Source organism: Salvelinus namaycush, chromosome 30, assembly GCF_016432855.1.
Source record: "Salvelinus namaycush isolate Seneca chromosome 30, SaNama_1.0, whole genome shotgun sequence".
Classification (NCBI taxonomy): domain Eukaryota; kingdom Metazoa; phylum Chordata; class Actinopteri; order Salmoniformes; family Salmonidae; genus Salvelinus; species Salvelinus namaycush.
This window is the reverse complement of record NC_052336.1, coordinates 19,404,223-19,424,461: the sequence shown is the minus strand read 5'-3', so window position 1 is coordinate 19,424,461 and position 20,239 is coordinate 19,404,223. Positions and strand designations below refer to the sequence as shown.

At 47.5% G+C, this 20,239-nt stretch overlaps 1 protein-coding gene across 3 annotated transcripts in view; it reads left to right on the top strand.

Moving 5' to 3' along the window:
• LOC120025299 (immunoglobulin superfamily DCC subclass member 4-like) overlaps positions 1-20,239 on the top strand; it is a 56,721-nt gene that overhangs the window by 17,601 nt on the left and 18,881 nt on the right. For 2 of the 3 annotated variants that reach the window (XM_038969790.1, XM_038969789.1), the window contains exons 2-4: positions 10,367-10,687; positions 15,721-15,862; positions 18,769-18,902. In XM_038969790.1, coding sequence (XP_038825718.1) covers positions 10,367-10,687; positions 15,721-15,862; positions 18,769-18,902 — 597 coding nt within the window. Of the gene's footprint in view, positions 1-10,366; positions 10,688-15,160; positions 15,320-15,720; positions 15,863-18,768; positions 18,903-20,239 lie in introns of those variants that run through there. The other variant, XM_038969792.1, reaches the window with a different exon arrangement.

Genomic DNA, 20,239 nt, shown 5'->3' with positions numbered 1-20,239 from the left:
GGAAGGGGATGGTGGAGCGATGGAATTCGCATTTCTCCGCTTTCACAAAAAGCTGGTTCTCCACGAGGCGCTGGAGGACCTGTCGGACGTGGAACTTGTGTTCTTGGGCTGAGTGGAAGAAAACGAGGATGGCGTCGAGGTTGACGAAGACGAACCGGTTCATGTTGTGGAGAATGTCATTGACCAGGGCCTGGAACACTGCTGGGGCATTGTTAAGGCCAAATGGCATGACCAGATAGTCATAGTTACTGCTGGCCGTGTGGAAGGCAGTCTTCTAGTCGCGCTTACCCCCCCCCCCCCCGTATCCTCACCAGGTGGTAGGAGTTCCGCAGGTCCAACTTGGAGAAAACAGTGGCCCCCTGGAGCTGTTCGAAGGTCAAGGTGATGGGTGGTAGCGGGTAGCAGTTCTTCACCGTGATGTCATTGAGGCCCCGGTAGTCGATGCACGGCCGCAGTGTTTTGTCCTTCTTCTCCACAAAGAAGAACCATGCGCCGGCGGGGGAGGCAGAAGGAAGATACGCCTTGCAGCTAGGGAGTCCTCAATGTACGTCTCCATAGCCTTGGTCTCCGGACCCGACAGAGAGTACAGTCTTTCGCGGGGCGGTGTGGTACCTGGGAGAGGGTCGATCCCGCAGTCATATGGTCAGTGTGGAGGAAGTGAAGTGGCCCGGGCCTTACTGAAAACCTCTCGGTGGTCCCGATCCTCCGCAGGAATGGCAGAGAGGTCCGGGGCAACTTCCGAGCCCACCGGAAGACGTCCCAGGGTAGGCTGTGCTGACTTCAGGCAATGGGCGTGGCAGAACGGGCTCCAGCCCATGATGGCACCATCAGTCCAGTCAATAAGGGGATTGTGTCGCTGGAGCCAAGAGAATCCCAATACCACGGGAGACTTAATTATCATGAATCGGATAGCCTTGCTGTGGTTCCCTGACACTCGTACGTTGATGGAAGTGGTATTGTGGGTGACCCGGCCTGTAGAGCACCCATCCAGCGCTCTAACGTCCATGGGAATGGAGAAGGGCTGAGTGGGGATGCCCAACTCGGATGCCAGGGTAGCGTCCATAAAACTCTCATTGGCCCCAGAGTCGATGAGTACCCGGAGAAATTTCGACTGGTTCCCCCACAGCAGGATGGCGTGGAAAGTCGTGCGAGTAAGGGGAGAGGAAAAGTTCTCCGTATGGCCCACCAGAGTACTCACCCCTACTGGTGAGCCTGGTCTTTTAGTGGACAAGAGGACACAAAATGACCAGTATTCCATCAATACAGGCAACTCTTCGTGTGAAGCCGGTGTAGACGTTCGGCTGGGGACAGCCTAGCTCTGCCTAGTTGCATCAGCTGTGGAAGAGGTGATTCGGCAGACTTCGGAGACTCTGGAGGGGAACTCGAGTAGCCTCGGATCCTCTCGGCAACGGAGACGTCGAGGACTTCTGGGATGCCTCAGAGACGAGGTAGAATCCTTGGGCGGGCGTGTGGAATCAGCGCCCCTCTCCTTCCTGCGTTCCCGTAGCCACCCATTGATCCGGATGGTCAAGGCAAGGAGTCAAGATCCGTCAGTAGTTCCTAGGCTGTTCATCCTTAACCTACTCCGATACTCCGTGCAGGAATGTGTCGAACAGCGAATCCGGGTTCCAGGCACTCTCAGCTGCCAACGTGCGCAAATCCACTGCATAGTCTGCCACACTGCGGGAGTCTTGATGAAGCTGCAGTAACTTCCAGGCAGTCTCTTTCCCGGACAATGGGGAATCAAAAACCTGCTTCACCTCCGCCACGAGCTCCTCCAGACTGAAGCATACGGCCGACTATTGTTCCCACACAGCCGTCACCCAGGCGAGAGCCATCCCGGACAACATAGTGATGAGGTACGCTATATTCGAGCGGTCCGGGGGGAAGAAGGAGGGCTGCATCTCGATGATGAGAGAACACTGCACAAGAAACGCCCGACAGGTTCCCGACTCTCCAGCAAAGCGTTCCGGGGGAGGTAAGAGGGGCTCTCGAGAAACCGGGGTGGCCGGAGAGGCCGCGCTGCTAATAGCCGGGTTACTGAGGGGCTGGGAGTTTACCGTCGTTGTAGGTTGCCTGACAGACAACCTGTGGAATTGCTCCAGCAAAGTGTTCAACGCTCGGTCATGGCATTCGGCCACAGTCTGGAACCCTTCCATAAGACCACGAAGGAACTCCTTGTGCCTTCCAAACGTGGCTCCTTGGGAGGAGACGGCGTTGCGGAACTGGTCCAAGTCTGCTTGGTCCGTCATGGCCAGTTCGTACAGTCAAGGCTCAGGAGAAGACCCAGATGCAGACAGTTTCTGCTCGACTGAGGGACCTTACAGTATGTGTGGGGTACAGAGATGCGGTAGTCATTTAAAAAATGTGTTAAACACTATTACTGCACACAGAGTGACTCCATGCAACTTATTATGTGACTTGTTAAGCATATTTTTAATCCTGAACTTATTTAGGCTTGCCTTAACAAAGGAGATGAATACTGATTGACTCGAGACATTTCAGCTTTTCATTTTTAATTCATTTGACAAAGATTCTAAAAACATAATTCCACTTTGACATTTTGGCGGATTGTGTGTAGTGTCATGACGTGTCCCTTTCTGGATGTAGATCGTGGCCCTCTCTCACTCTTTCTCCTAAACCAGGTTTAGTAGCTCAGGTCATAAATATCGGATAGAAACTACCATGCAGTATTCAGAGAGAGAACAAAGAACTTCACTTGGCCAAACTCCTAAATCCCCAAAATGGGAGAATTAAACATTCTTTCTACTTTTGAGAATGTGGGAATGATCCGTGGACACTTAAGGGACAGTTATGACGATTGTGTTTCATTTGGTGATCTCATGAAAGACAGGAAACACGCATAACTGTATCTCTTAATGTGTACATTTCCCAGCTGTCAGGTTTACATCTAAATATTGTGAAACGTATGTGATTAAACATGTAATGTGATGTTAAACTTCTAAATGAGTGTATGGATTTTCATATAAAGATTAACTAGTCAGTGGCCACGCCCACGTGACCATAGACATTATGTCGGCATCATGGCCTGCCCTTTTCTACTGAAACGCATAAAACCCACTCCTGATGAAATTCAAACCCTGGTGTAAGCTAAGGTTGCAAATGGTTGAATTTCTAAGACCAAAACATGCCGGGTGATGCTGGTGTGTGAAGTGGTTTAAACTACAACTCTACCAAAGGACAAGACTATACCACGTGGAGCATCGGTTACATGGCTGGAAATGGTTAAACTCGGAGACTATCGATTCCTACAGAATAAGAGCAAATCTTGGACACGAATTACTAGTCTGCAGCTAGAAATTACGTAAACCTAGGACGAGAATACAGACAACCGCCGACGCATCTGAAGTATCCATTCTAACTACATACAACCACAAAGATTTTATGACTTCAATGAAAGTTAACCAGAGACTCTGATGAACCCAATGATTCCAAGAGAGAACATACGGGCGTAAATATACATTGCATATATTCTCGAATGAGCGGCCGTTCATGTGCAAAGGATTAGCATTTCAATTAATATAATTATAAACTGTGTAGTGAATCCATGTTGTATTTCCCACTCTTTCTATTTCCCGGTGTGAATACTGTCTGAAGGCACTGTATGTACATATAGGTTAGGGGTAAAGTGACGAGGCAACAGGATATAATAATAATAATAAGCAGTAGCAGCAGCGTACGTGTTGAGTCAAAAGAGTAAGTACAAAGGGGGGGTCAATGCAGATAGTCCAGGTTGCTATTTGGTCAACTATTTAGCAGTGTTATGGGTTCGGGATAGAAGCTGTTCAGAGTCCTGTTGGTTCCAGACTTCTGTACCGCTTGTCATGAGGTAGCAGAGAGAACAATCTATGACTTGGGTGGCTGGAGTCTTTGACAAGTTTAGGGCCTGGATGGCAGGGGAGCTCTGCCCCAGTGTACCGGGCCGTACGCACTACCCTCTGTCATAGCCGTGGGGTGCTGAGGGTGTTGCAGCACCCCCTAAAAAATCAGGAATATTTTTTTTATGAATAAAAATAATTGTGCACTGGGCCTTTACTAGTCCTTTACTAGCAGACTGATGTAGCTGTCTGTAGCGTGGGCATATAGCCGCCTGTAGCGCTAAATTGCAGCACTCCCACCACCATCTTCCCACGGAAGCACTTAGCGCTTTGCGGTCAGATGCACAGCAGTTGCCATACCAATTGGTTATGCAACCAATCAAGATACTCTCAGTGGTGCAGCTGTAGAACTTTTTGATGATCTGAGGGCCCATGCTCAGGAGGGAGGATAATGAAAGTACACAGAAGTAACACGTAATGGTAGAGCTACCATAAGTGATTACCAATTTGGTAACGGAATTACGAATTTTAAAGGAATTACCAAATAATCTGTAATTGCTACAATCGGAAATCATAATGGTGACAAACCACAGTTGGGTCACCTGCTACTGTTCTCCCTTCCACTGGCATACTGTTATGTTCAGCTCATAACTGTTTTCTTTGTGTTTCTGTTGTCTGGCAGTCAAACCAAGAGTGTTAAAACAGTATGAGTCTGGACAACCTCCCTTTCTCTCTCCCCTCCAGTTAATGTCACTTCTCCCAGCTCTTACTGACACATGAGCCCCCTCTCTTTCCACTTACTCTAACTAGCATTCTCACCCACTGAGCATCGACCATGGATGTTGAAAAGTACTCTATAAATATAAAAGTATGTGGACACCCCTTCAAATTAGTGGATTCGGCTATTTTAGCCACACCTGTTTCTGACAGGTGTATAAAATCAAGCACACAGCCATGCGATCTCCATAGACAAACATTGCCAGTAGAATCGCCTTACTGAAGAGCTCAGTGACTTTCAACGTGGCACTGTCATAGGATGCCACCTTTCCAACAAGTCAGTTCGTCAAATTTCTGCCCTGCTAGAGCTGTCCCAGTCAACTATAAATGCTGTGATTCATCACTTCAGAGAACGCATTTCCACTGCTCCAGAGTCCAATGGCATCTAGGAGCAACAATTGCTCAGCCGCGAATTGGTAGGTCACACAAGCTCACAGAACGGGGCCGCCTAGTGCTGAAGCGCATAGCGGGTAAAAATTGTCTATCCTCGGTTGCAACACTCACTACTGAGTTCCAAACTGCCTCTGGAAGCAAAGTCAGCACAATAACTGTTCATCAGGAGCTTCATGAAATGGGTTTCCATGGCCGAGCAGCCGCACACAAGCTTAAGATCCCCATGCGCAATGCCAAGTGTTGGCTGGAGTGGTGTAAAGCTCGCCGCTATTGGACTCTGGAGCAGTGGAAACGCGTTCTCTGGAGTGATGAATCCCGTTTCCCCATCTGGCAGTCCAACGGACGAGTCTGGGTTTGGCGGATGCCAGGAGAACGCTACCTGCCCCAATTCATAGTGCCAACTGTAAAGTTTGGTGGAGGAGGAATAATGGTCTGGAGCTGTTTTTCATGGTTTGGTCTAGGTCACTTAGTTCCAGTGGAGGGAAATCTTAACACTACAGCATACAATGAAATTCGACACAATTCTGTGCTTCCAACTTTGTGGCAACAGTTTGGGTAAAGCCCTTTCCTGTTTCAGCATGACAATGCCCTCGTGCACAAAGCAAGGTCCATACAGAAATGTTTTGTTCGAGATCGGTGTGGAAGAACTTGACTGGCCTGCACAGAGCCTCAAGCCCATCGAACATCTTTGGGATGAATTGGAATGCCGACTGCGAGCCTAGTCGGCCAACATCAGTGCCCGACCTCACTAATGTTCTTGTGGCTGAATGGAAGCAAGTCCCAGCAACAATGTTCCAACATCTAGTGGAAAGCCTTTCCAGAAGAGTGGAGGCTGTCATAGCAGCAAAGGGGGGACCAACTCCATATTAATGCCCATGATTTCAGAATGATATGTTCAATGAGCAGGTGTCCACATACTTTTGGTCGTGTAGTTGAAATTTGATCAGTCCACCCTGTTAATGTCTACAGACAAACCGGACTGGACCAAATCTGAACCTATAATAGGTACAGTATATTCTACTGTACTGAACTATACTGTACTCTACTCTACTGCACTGTACTGAACTCTCTCCATGATAATTCTGGGGACCAGACCAAGTTGAATTAATACTACTCTTTTGTCCACAGATGGCCAGCCTAGCTACTTAAAATGCTCGACCTCCAGATGAGTATGAGGGGGGAGTTTAAGTACAATTCTTACAAACTTGTTTTGGCTTGTCTGCTGGTGAACAATGATGTCACTTCGATTATGCCTGCACGACTAGCGCACTTGTCAGAGTCTTTAAGGTGTCTATAACTTGGTTTCCATCCAATTGGCGACAGATTTTAATGTTAATTTTCTAAAATCCGCATAATAACAATATGCTCATTTCCCCCATCAGAGTTGTTTCCATCAAATTGACTTGTTGCGGATAAAGGTATGTGCGTAAATACATAGTGCACATAAAAAAACGTTTGTGGTTAAATTCCCATATACTGAATAAACAAATAGAAGTTAAATGGGTTTCCATGGCATTATTAACGCTCCGCTTACTTTAGGGTTTTGTCGCTAAAAATGTTCCGTATGTATAGCGAATCTGCCCAATCTGGTATTGGCACATGCGCTCTAGCCAACAGCTCAGAAATAGAGTGCGGGTATAGTCTACATGATGAGATTATTATTGACAAAGGTGCAAAATAATTTCGATAATTATTGTCGATAATCATGTCACCAGAATAAGACCCTCGATATTTAGCATTGAAAGGAGCATCAAGCTCATCACCTTGCACTTTCACCACCCTGTGAAATTCATCATAATTTATTTAATCTGTAGTTTAATAAACTGCATGGTTTCCCGAGTCGTAGTGGGAGGACCACACACCATATCATCGCGTGACTCCAAGTTTACTTAGATATGATGGTTTTTATATCAATATTTGCGCATAAATGCGTTTCCAGTGACATTCATATTTTTTGGGACACAAAAATATCCCACCTTGTCTAGCATATTTGGTTTTGTCAACATTTGAAAGTTTACCATCAAATTAGCTGTTTCCACCAGGCCTGTAATTTTTTATCCGACATGTAGCAACTTTACTCGCATAAAAAGTTTGGATGGAAAACTGGTTAATGTCAAGCGATTTTGAGGATGCTGGAATTCTATTTTGGACGAACGACCGCATGCCTGCAGGAGACTTCTGAAGTATCCTAATCAGATGAATACATTGTGACTGGTTGTGTTTATGACACATATAAAAGGTTATACATTTTAAAAGTTAAATTACAAATATGTAGGCTATATTAAGGCGTTAAATTATAGGTGTTTAAGGAATAGCCGCCCGGATTGGAGAGGAGGAAGAGCGCGTGTTAAACGTTCCTGAATAACTGGGCCTGCAGGGAGCATGTGGCCACATTATTGTATGACGATTTGGCTGAATGATGATCCGCAACAGACAGAGCTTCTCAGTATCAGAAGTAAAAATACAGCAAGACGGACCTGCTACTGTGCCTTTCTAGATCTTATAAACTGTCGAGTAGACCCACAACTGATCCAAATGGAATGAAACATTCAAATCACTGGGCTTTTGCGCCGTATTCAAATTACATTTTTCACTGAAGCCTAGATTCGAATGTTGTACTCGCTTGAAAACAGTAGTGCAATTATTCATTACATGGTGGTGTTGTAGGCTAGCTAGTCTAGGATAATTGTGTTGTCCCTTAACAAGATCAATAGCGGGTCTTTTTGAGCTGCGTGTCTCATGTCTACTGTTCTTTCATGCTCAATGATGCACCTGGCCTCTCCGCTGCCTATCAACTATTCCTATTTGTGCTTGTGGATTCACATGGAAAATGTATGCAGCTTTGAATGCCTGGTATGATTGCTAGTTAGCCTATTGCAGTTCTGGACAAAACGATCCAACTACCACTATTGTCACTATGAATGATGGATAGAGGGCAGGATAGACAGACTGGTAGACTATACTGACCTTTGGTATCGTAAAAAATAGCATGTGGATAAGCATAGTGCATAAGGGAAGTACCAATGCACCTTGATATAGGGGAGGAGCATGCAAGCAGATGAGGGAATGTGGCTAGGATGGAATTGATATACATTATATAGTAAAACCTGCAAAAGAGCAATGTTAACCAGGGAAAGAAACGCACTACCCTCCTACCCTGTGCCCAATAAAAAAAAGTCACAACCCTCCCAAAGCAAAAAAAAACATTTTGGGGGGTAAATATTTATGTTGAATTTTTTTTAAATAGTATTTGTACAAAGTTGTATAGTTTGTTAAACTTTGAAATCAATGGTGTGTGCGTGTAAGCTAGAAGCTCCCTGCCATGTTGTCCATTCACCATGGCTCAGTATGAATGCCCAGCAGGGGTCTTCTGGAGTGTACCCCAGCCCCCTTAGCCCCGACTCTACTGCACATGCTCAGATGGATACCTCATAGCCCCCCTACTCGCCATCTGTACTGGACAGGCATAACATCTCTGAGTGATGATAACTCTGTGTCTGTGTGTGTGTGAGGATGGTTGATGTGATTAATGTAGCTGGAGGTGGTAGTGTGGGTCCTTGTGTGTATGTGGGGTAATGGCTTCCACACAGAATGATCCAGTAAAACCTCTGGCAGTGAGCAGGGAAATGGCAGCAAACAGTTTAATGACTTAATAAGACCTAATTAGTGTAAATGGAGGAGAAGAGAGAGGAGCTGTGGAGGTGAGCTGGGGTGACTGAGTGTGCCTTGGCTACAGCAGCCAGACATACAGCAGGCAGCTCTCGTTTATTAGCTGAGGAAAAGTAGGCCAACTCCTCTGATGTGTTTGTTCATCCCAGGGACACCTCTGGATAACAGAACAGCACACTGCTGCTTTCAGGCGCTATCTCTTTCTCTCTCTCACACACAACAAAAAACATATGCCCACAAATAGGGACAATGGAGCTTTGTGTGTGTTGTGTTAGTGTGGCAGATGTATGCCAGGGTGTAGTGGAGGCTTTGAGAGCATTACCCTGCTCTGAGACAGGGGTGGAGGGTCAGCCCCCATTTAATCAAGGAAACAATTCCATCTCCCATTAAGTTAATTAATCCAAGGCCTCGCTCAAAACAGAACCAGAGCGAAACCCACCCGGAACACTACTGTGTGTGGGTGTGTGTGTGTGTGTGCGGGGGGGGGGGGGGGGGGGGGGGGGGGGGGGGGGGGGGTACATGCATGTGTGCGAGTGACATGTGCATGTTCACTTATGTTCCTGTATGGCTAGCCACATGGATCTCTTGACATGAACAGTATGTTCACTACGAGACAGTTCTATATGGTACTTTGATCGTGGCTTTTCAGCCAGACAACAGAAGAAGATCCACTGACTCCAACTATACAGAACAATAGATACAAAAACTGAAATATCACATTTTACATAAGTATTCAGACTTTTTACTCTGTACTTTGTTGAAACGCATTTGGCAGTGATTACAGCCTCGAGTCTTCTTAGGTATGACGCTACAAGCTGTCATGTGCCTTTTTTACTGATGAGTGGCTTCCGTCTGGCCACTATACCATAAAGGCCTGATTGGTGGAGTGCTGCAGAAGGTCCTCTTCTGGAAGGTTCTCCCATCTCCACAGAGGATCTCTGGAGCTCTGTCAGAGTGACTCCAATCATGTTGTAGAAACATCTCAAGGATGATCAATGGAAACAGCATGCACCGGAGCTCAATTTTGAGTCTCGTAGCAAAGGGTCTGAATAGTTATGTAAATTAAGTATGTCTGTTTTTATTTTATTTTTATAAATTAGCAAACATTTCTACAAAACAGTTTTCGCTTTGTCATTATGGGGTATTGTGTGTAGATTTTTTATTTAATACATTTTAAAATAAGGTTGTAATGTAACAAAATGTGGAAAAATGGAAGGGGTCTGAATACTTTTCGAATGCACTGTACAAATCCTCATCTGTTGCTTGCAATATCCTGTGTTTTTGGACTTTTCGATCTGGGAATTGTCTCTGACTTCAAAATGTATGATTGTTGGTTGTTGTTTGCCCAACACTTTTCTGGACATATTACAACTCCGTAAACCTGACAGTACACAGGTTGATCAACAGGATGTGAAGTTCACCTATGCCGCTGTAAACGGGGATATGCATACAGCCAAAGATGAACACTGGAATGTACAAACTACAGGGAAGAACCTTAAAGCATTCTAAAGATAAGCAGTTGTGTTGCGTGTTTTGTAGCAATTTGACATTTCCTTGTTTCGCCCCTTCATTCCTTATCTCCCTCCATCTCTCACGCGGACCTCTCTCCCCATGCACACTAATCTCAGACCACTCATGTCAGGATTTGGAGTCTAACTCTCTCTCTCCCCCCTTCTCTCCCCCTCTAGTGAAGCCTGTGACGGTGGAGCTGAGCTGTGGGGCGGGGCCTGTCCTCGTGGTGCTGGAGCCGGGACAGCCTCTGCTGCTGGACTGTCACCTGGGGGCCACGTCCCTGGACACGCCCCTCAACGTCACCTGGCTGCAGGATGGGCTCCCCGTACTGGAGGGGGAGGGGAACTCCCTCAGGACCCTGGCCAACGGCTCACTGCTGGTGCTGCCCACCTCTGTGGATGGCCGGACGCCTCAAGGCGTGGAGGGGGGTTACAGCTGTGTGAGTGCCGGCCCTTTTGGAGCTCTGACCAGCCGCACCATCACCGTTCACCTGGCCAGTGAGTATTACTATTTCTCAGACAGGGCGGGGCTGTGCCCGCTCAACTCCACCAGGGTCAGACTCACATGGAATGGCATGATGGTCTGGTGTCCCCACATAGGAGCACAGCCACATTCCTCAGGGGGATTTCCGTGCTTGGTTCTCCTCTGTCTCAGACAAGGGTTTGATTGTGTGGCTGGTCAGCCACACCGGTGGTGTCCTGGGAACAGGTATCAAATCAAATGACATTTTATTGGTCACATACACATGGTTAGCAGATGTTAATACGAGTGTAGCGAAATGCTTGTGCTTCTAGTTCCGACAGTGCAGTAATATCTAAGAAATTCACAACTACTACCTTATACACACAAATGTAAAGGGATGAATAAGAATATATACATATAAATATATAGACGAGCGATGGCCGTGCGGCATAGGCAAGATGCAGTAGATGGTATAGAATACAGTATATACATATGAGATGAGTAATGTATGATATGTAGACGTTATTAAAGTGGCGTTATTTAAAGTGACTAGTGATACCTTTTATTAAATTGATTTATTAAAGTGGCCAGAGATTTGAGTCTATATGTTGGCAGCAGCCACTCTGTTAGGGATGGCTGTTTAACAGTCTGATGGCCTTGAGATAGAAGCTGTTTTTCAGTCTCTCGGTCCCAGCTTTGATGCACCTGTACTGACCTCACCTTCTGGATGATAGCGGGGTGAACAGGCAGTGGCTCGGATAGTTGTTGTCCTTGATGATCATTTTGGCCTTCCTGTGACATCAGGTGGTGTAGGTGTCCTGGGGGGCAGGTAGTTTGCCCCCAGTGATGCGTTGTGCAGACCTCACTACCCTCTGGAGAGCCTTACGGTTGAGGGCGGAGCAGTTTTCCGTACCAGGCAGTGATACAGCCCGACAGGATGCTCTCGATTGTGCATCTGTAAAAGTTTGTGAGTTTTAGGTGACAAGCTAAGTTTCTTCAGCCTCCTGAGGTTGAAGAGGCGCTGTTGCACCTTCTTCACCACACTGTCTGTGTGGGTGGACCATTTCAGTTTGTGATGTGTACGCCGAGGAACTTAAAACTTTCTCCACTACTGTCCCGTCAATGTGGATGGGGGGATGCTCCCTCTGCTGTTTCCTGAAGTCCACGATCATCTCCTTTGTTTTGTTGACGTTGAGTGTAAGGTTATTTTCCTGACACCACACTCTAAGGGCCCTCACCTCCTCCTTGTAGACCATCTCGTCGTTGTTGGTAATCAAGCTTACCACTGTAGTGTTGTCTGCAAACTTGATGATTGAGTTGGAAGCGTGCATGGCCATGCAGTCATGGGTGAACAGGGAGTACAGGAGAGGGCTGAGAACGCACCCTTGTGGGGCCCCTGTGTTGAGGATCAGAAGGGTGGAGATGTTGTTTCCTACCCTCACCGGCAGCCTTGCGGGCTGGCAGCCTTGCGAAGGTTAACACGTTTAAATGTTTTACTCACGTTTGCCACGGGGAAGGAGAGTCCACAGGCGTTGGTAGCGGGCTGTGTCAGTGGCATTGTATTGTCCTCAAAGCGAGCAAATAAGTTGTTTAATTTGTCTGGGAGCAAGACATTGATGTCCGCGACGGGGCTGGTTTTCTTTTTGTAATCCGTGATTGACTGTAGACCCTGCCATATACGTCTCGTGTCTGAGCCGTTGAATTGCAGCTCTACTTTGTCTCTATACTGACACTTTTGCTTGTTTGATTGCCTTGCGGAGGGAATAGCTACACTGTTTGTATTTGGTCATGTTTCCAGTCGCCTTGCTATGATTAAAAGCTGTGGTTCGCATTTTCAGTTTTGCGAAAATGCTGCCATCAATCCACGGTTTCTGGTTAGCGAAGGTTTTAATAGTCACAGTGGGTACAACATCACCGATGCACTTGCTAATAAACTTGCTCACCTAGTCAGCGTATACGTCTATGTTGTTGTTTGAGGCTACCCGGAACATTTCCCAGTCCACGTGATCGAAGCAATCTTGAAGCGTGGAATCGGATTGGTCAGACCAGCGTTGGATAGACCTGAGCACGGGCGTTTCCTGTTTTAGTTTCTGTCTATAAGCTGGGAGCAACAAAATGGAGTCATGGTCAGATTTTCCGGAGGCAGGGCGGGGGAGGGCTTTGTATGCATCGCGGAAGTTAGAGTAACAATGGTCCAGAATGCTACCAGCTCGTGTCGCGCATTCGATATGCTGATAGAATTTAGGAAGCCTTGTTCTAAGATTAGTTTTGTTAAAATCCCCAGCTACAATAAATGCAGCCTCAGGATATATTGTTTCCAGTTTACATGGAGTCCAGTGAAGTTCTTTCAGGGCCTGTGACTATAATCGAAGAGAATTCTCTTGGTAGATAATGCAGTCGGCATTTGATTGTAAGGAATTCTAGGTCAGGTGAACAAAATGACTTGAGTTCCTGTATGTTGTTATGATTACACAATGAGTCGTTAATCATAAGGCATACACCCCCGCCCTTCTTCTTACCAGAGAGATGTTTGTTTCTGTCGGCGCGATGCGTGAAGAAACCGGGTGGCTGTACCGACTCTGACAACATATCCCGAGTGAGCCATGTTTCCGTGAAACAGAGAATGTTACAAACACTTGAGATTTTCTTGGCTAACAATGTAAGTAATAATACATTAAAAAAAAACGAATTACTGCATAGTTTCCTAAGGACCTGAAGCGAGGCGACCATCTCTGTCGACGCCATTCTACCTGTCCACACCAGTGGTATCTTGGGAACAGGTAGGCTCCACACTGGTGGTGTCTTGGGAACAGGTAGGCTCTACACCGGTGGTGTCCTGGGAACAGGTAGGCTCCATACCGGTGGGCTGAGGACAGAGAGGGGGAAAGGGGGAGAGCAAGAGAGGGATGAAGAGTGGGACAGAGAGGGAGGGAAGGAAAAAGAGATAGATAGAAGGTAGCAAGAGCTCCGGCTTATCCCCTCTCCTCCCTCTCCCCTCTCCTCTCCCCTCCCTCTCTCCTCTCCCCTCTCCTCCCTCTCCCCTCCCTCTCTCCTCTCCCCTCACTCTCCCGTAGAGCTGCTTTCATTATCCTCTGTAAAAGTGGCAGTCTTTATTCAGTCATTAGCTTTGTGTAGAATGGGACTGTATCCTCTATGGAGGTTCCTCCTTTTGTCAGCTGTCACATGCCTATTTATGAGGATGCCTTGTTTGGGGGGGAACGAGGGGACAATGAGGGAGGGAGGTGAGGACCGAGAGGGAGGGAGGGAAGAAGGTGACTGAGGACTTTAAGATGGATGGAGGGAGGGAGGTGGCTGAGGAGTTAGGATTGGTGAAAAGAGAAGGAAGTAGTATGGGGAGGACACGTTGGGGAGGAAGGGAAGGTGGGAGATTTGGGTGGGAGGTGACTGAGGAGTTTGAGATGGTGAAGTCAGAGGCTGTTCTGAGAGAGACTAATAAGTGTGTCCTTCAGAAGGTGTCTGTGGAGGGAGCTGGTAAATGTAATGTGCTGTAGACTGCTACTGCTGTGAGATGGATGGGCTGCTGGAGACAGGCAGGGCCAGGGGCCTGCATGAAATGGGCCTCAACGAGCCCATTGACATTGAGCAGAGAGAGCAGAGGCCCATGTCTGTCTGTCTTTCTGTCTGTCTCATGTCTTTACCACCACCAATTAGGAGGCAGAACAACATCACATGAGAGAAATGAGTGACAGTCCTTTGTCTTTAATACTCTAAACATGTTTTATGTGCATGGCTGTTCTGAATGCTCCCTTCATGCGACTTTGTCCAAAAAGTGAGCGAGTCAGTTAAAGAGAGAGAAGGGGGAGAAAGAGGTAAATCGCGGTAGAGGAGGAGGAGGAGGGGAGGAGAGGAGTTGGTGGACATGCCGACAGACGGGAAGCCATGTGTTGTGGTCGGAGAGTACAAGGGGAGGGGAAGAAAGTTGCAATCTGATCGCTGAGGGGCCAAAGAATGGGGCAGAGACAGAAAGAGGGAGAGAGAGGAGGACAGGAGAGAGAAAGACAGGGCGGGCATAGAGAGAACAGGAACAGAAAGAGAAGGGAGAGACTAAAGATAAATGTGCTATGGATTGAACTCATATAGAGCACAAGACATGCTAACAGATTTAGTAGATACAGTAATCTATTTCATCTGGTCCATTCACTCAGTAAGTTAATCATTAGCTCAGTTGGCCACAACAGTTACAAGTGCTAGCTTACTTTACAGTATTGGATGACCTGTTATCTATCTAGCTGCTCTGTGGAGCGCTGCTCTGTGTGCTCATTGAGAAACTTTGCTCCATTTGGGCTCTCTGTGTGTGTGTGTGTGTGTGTGTGTGTGTGTGTGTGTGTGTGTGTGTGTGTGTGTGTGTGTGCGTGTGCGTGTGCGTGTGTGTACAGCAACTAGTTTCTGCCATGACAGGTGCTGAGCTTATTTGTGCTGTTAGTCAGCTAATAATATGTGGCTTTCTGAAGAACTTTGCCATGTGAGAATCAGCTCAGAAGTAGTTGTGACAGATTTATGTTTGGTCGCTAGGTAGGATTAGCCCTTACATGTTTTATGAAGCATGGCTAATGCGTCACATTTTCAAATCAGTTCAACATTTTATTTTTAAGTGCATGTCTTGGGCTTTTACAGTCCAATGGAGAAATTGGGGACAACTTCAGGATGTAAGGATGTGACTTTTTCCTCAAGTGCTTTATGTATGGCTTTATGTCTAGTCTGTCACAGCGGTTTGGTGAGAATACAATTTGAAGGTAATCTTGGATTGGTATCTTCAGTTCTTTAGGACTGCAGGCTGGACAGAACAGCTTGCAACCCTGAAGCTGATTGATGAGGTAGTCCGAGCTCTTGTGTTCCCCCATAATGCCCCAACTCAGTTTGGCCTGAGGTCAGGGGCCCCCTCAGCCCTATAAGACTCAGCTCCAGGACTCACTGCTGCCTCCTGCTGTTAACTACAGTTATTACGTGTGGGCTACGGACTAGCTGACTCCATCTCTCTCCCTGTCTCTTTCGCTCTCTCTTTCTCCCTGTCTCTTGCTGTCTGTCTCTCTATCTCCCTCACTCCCAGCGCTGTCTCGTTTCCATCAGGAACCAGAGGCCCAGGTGGTGCCCGTGGGGGGTGCTTCCCGCTTTGAGTGCCAGATAGACGGAGTGCCCACGCCAAGGATAACCTGGGAGAAGGACCAGGAACCCATCCCCAGCCAGCTTAGGTGAGACACGCATACACACACACAAACACACACACACACACACACGCATACACACACACACACACACACAAACACACACACACACACACACACACACACACACACACACACACACACACACACACACACACACACACACACACACGGTGATGCACTCCGGTAGAGCCTGGCAGTAAGTGATTGTCTGTTCGACTTGGTCCCAATGCTGTCCCCTGAGAGAGCTCCAGCCGGCCAGCAGAGACTGGATCTGTTCTAAGGTCCATGCTGCCACTGATCATGTGAGGGCTGTGCTCCCTCCACCATTCTACTTCATTGCATAATGGCAGTCAGGGAATATCCTGAGAATTTGGTAGGAAGTTAAATGAAATGAGTACATTTTGGTCTTTTTCAGTAGTGCAGAGTTCAGAGATAAGGGATGGACACAGGTCTGTTGGTTTCCTCTCTGTCTGTCAGCCAGAGGCTGAAGGTCAGGGCCACAAAGTGCAGCCTGGTCACTTTCTCTCTTCTGTTTGTTCTACTCCCAAATACCCTCCTGCATCTCCCTTTCACATGGCTACAGGCTGAGGCTAGTCCAGGGCCTGGGAACTGATGTGCTTTGAATCAAATTGGGTGGAAAGATGCCTATAATCTACTGCACATGACTCCGTTCCTTCCCTCCTCCTCCCTGGCTTTTCCTCTCCTCCTCCCTGGCTTTTCCTCTCCTCCTCCCTGGATTTTCCTCCCCTCCTCCCTGGCCTTTCCTCCCTCCTCCCTGGCCTTTCCTCTCTCCTCCTCCCTGGCCTTTCCTCTCTCCTCCTCCCTGGCTTTTCCTCTCCTCCTCCCTGGCCTTTCCTCTCTCCTCCTCCCTGGCCTTTCCTCTCTCCTCCTCCCTGGCCTTTCCTCTCTCCTCCTCCCTGGCTTTCCTCTCTCCTCCTCCTTGGCCTTTCCTCCCTCCTCCTCCCTGGCTTTCCTCTCTCCTCCTCCCTGGCCTTTCCTCCCTCCTCCTCCCTGGCTTTCCTCTCTCCTCCTCCCTGGCTTTCCTCTCTCCTCCTCCCTGGCTTTCCTCTCTCCTCCTCCTTGGCCTTTCCTCCCTCCTCCTCCCTGGCTTTCCTCTCTTCTCCTCCCTGGCCTTTCCTCCCTCCTCCTCCCTGGCCTTTCCTCCCTCATTTGAGAGATTTGGCCCTTTTTTAAATTTAAGTTGCACTTTTTTCCCACCTGCTCTGTCCTTATCAATCATAGAAAGACCGGCAGCTGTTTGTTAGTGATTTAGATGCATATCGCACACACACACTTATACAGTATACAGTGAATTACTGTTCATGGCTTGCCTCGGAGTGATCATGCGCTGAGTTGACGGCCTGTATATGTTTGCCCTTCAAAGGCCATGGCCCACATATGGCTGTTCACATGACTACTTATTTAGATGTGTGTCTAATGTTGAATGGCCAGGAAAGTGCAGATTTTCTTCATTAGCATGGTTAAACTGACTAACGTTATTATAACGTCCGAGGACCCTTGCTGCTGACCACTCTTGACCGGCATCAGAGGAGCGGAGAGGGGGGTCAGGACCAGTGTGCTAAAAACACTGTGCATTGACATCCAGGTCTGAACAGCGGAGAATCATGTAGCGTTACTGATAGAAACCCCCAATTAAAGCCTCCCTGTCTGCCTGAAAACTCAAATGCACGCTCTCACAGCCGAGCAGCGGGCACGCACGCCCTCTCACTAGTCACCAGAAACGGTCACACTCTCATGCTCATTTACCCAAGCACTTAACGCTATTGACGTTTCTGCCTCAGCTCTGCTGTTGGCTATACATTTGTGCCTGCCTGACATTATTAGAGGCATCTGGTTCAAAAACAGTCTATCCCTGTGTGACCCGTAGCCCAATGCTGAACCAAGCTGTACAGTGCTGTGATGTTGTTGTGCTGACACAAAGTGGTACAAATGGGCAGCAGTAGAGATGAGACCCAGACCAGAGACCAGTGTTGTGTACAGTCTCTCTGTTGCACAGATGAGCTCTCTGTCTGTCAGGGCATTACTAGTCCATCATCATAGAGTTAAAAGGCTGTGGAATAGGAGTTGAATCGTGGGAAGCCCAGGCCTCAGGCTTGGAGGAACCATCCAGACGGGAGTGGGTGGGGGTGTGTGTGTGTGGAACCTGACCTGTCTTCCATGGCAGCAGAGGGGGAAGAAGGGAGGGAGGGAGGGAGGAGGAAGAGGAGCTGGTGGGTGAAAGAGAGATAAATATTGACACGAGTCGGCACAACCATGGCTGCTTCTAAATGCTGTTTTGCAATGCGCAATCTCTCTGACCTAGATTGAGAGCTCTTTGTTCTCTTATATCTATCAGTAAAGATTTCTAAATATTTCTATCTAGTCTCTTCTTTTTCTCCCGTTTCCGTCTTCTCTGTCATTAGGTAAGCAGTAGGAATACTATGTATTTAGTGTCATTTCTTTCTTCCTTTCTTTCTTTTGTCTACTTTTCTTTTAGATTCTACATTTTTGGACGGCGTTATTCTAAATAGCTGTTAGATATAAGGAGAGTGTAGGCCAATGGCTGTCACTGGAGACCTACTCCTGTATGGTGGTAATGAGCGTGTGCACAGTTGGAGATTACCAGTGAGGAGTTATTATATCTCGCTAAGCACTAGTTCTCTCTCGTTCTCCCCCCCCCACCACCACACACTCTTTCTCTCTCCTTCCCACCCTTTCTCTCTTCCTTTCCATCCACACTCTCTCTCTCTCTCTCTCTCTCTCTCTCTCTCTCTCTCTCTCTCTCTCTCTCTCTCTCTCTCTCTCTCTCTCTCTCTCTCTCTCTCTCTCTCTCTCTCTCTCTCTCTCTCTCTCTCTCTCTCTCTCTCTCTCTCTCTCTCTCTCTCTCTCTCTCTCTCTCTCTCTCTCTCTCTCCATCCCTCTGTCTCCAGGTTCATCTCTCTCCCTAACGGTGTGCTCCAGATCTTGGGGGCGGTTAAGGAGGATGGGGGTGCGTACCGCTGTGTGGCCTCCAACTCTGCCCGGAAACGCTTCAGCCAGGATGCCATCCTCACTGTCACTACAGGTATGTTATGCTCTCGCTCGCTCGCTCGCTCGCTGATGACGTCTGTAGGCAAGTGATCCCTTTGAATGTGCTTGACCCCTCTGTCTGGGTGTGCTCTTTACATGGACTATTTAGTGGATGGCGTCCTGCTTATATGTATTTCCTGGAACTCTGCTGGAATGAGAGAGGTAAAGAGACAAAGATGGCTCCAGACCTATAGTCTCGTGTCTGATATCATCAGGCTGTAAGCAGTATCTCCACACCCACGTGTCTTCCCGTCTGACAAAAGGTGCATTAATAATGCAGATAAATCCTGGCCTTTAATTGGCTCCGTCAAGGTCTACGTCTAGATCTGCTTCTATGTGAGCGTTAGCACACACACACACACACACACGCACACACACACACACACACACACACACACACACACACACACACACACACACACACACACACACACACACACACACACACACACACACATACACACACACACACACACACACACACACACACACACACACACACACACACAAAGACACACAGACACAAGACTGAACTGTGTAGAAATGCCTGCACCCTGTGGAACAGCTAAGGAAACATAGATGAATCCCCTCTCTGCACCCTGCAGCATGTCCACACACACACACATAGAGACACGCACGCACACTCACAAATAGACACTCTCACGTAGAGACACACACACACACAGGCAGACACCCCCAAAACTCTTGAGATTCACAGACAATGCACAGAAGCGAATGGCAGACTGATGGTGAGGACAGTAGCTTCACTCATTCAACTGTGCATTATGTTGATGACTCAATACTACTTGACACAATACTACTTGACCTTCTCTCTCTCCCACACACGCATGGCTGTGTACACAAACACCACACACGCACACACACACAGTCACATATTTCACACACCACTCTCACAGACAGCCTGAGCAGGTGACGAAATTACAGCCTTTTACAGCTTTTTCCTACTTCACAATATCCAATAGACTGTTTGAAGTAATGCTAATTTACAGTAGCAGGTATTTGGTGTGACACGAAGCCCTGCTGTCTTAGAAACCTGGAGGTCATGGACGAAAGCACTCCCAGACTTTTTATGAGGCGTTACATAAAACGCAAATCTAATGCCATCACATCTCTAGCCTTCACTGTGGAGAGGTTTATGATTTAAAATGCCTGAACACAAATGCATCCTTCCTGACAGAATTATGCTGAGCACATCACCTCCACTTATTCAATTGTACATTGTCTATACCTGTCACGGCGGTCGTCGGAAGGAGACCAAGGTGCAGCGTGGTGAGCATTCATTTTCTTTTATTATAGTAAATGTTTCCAACA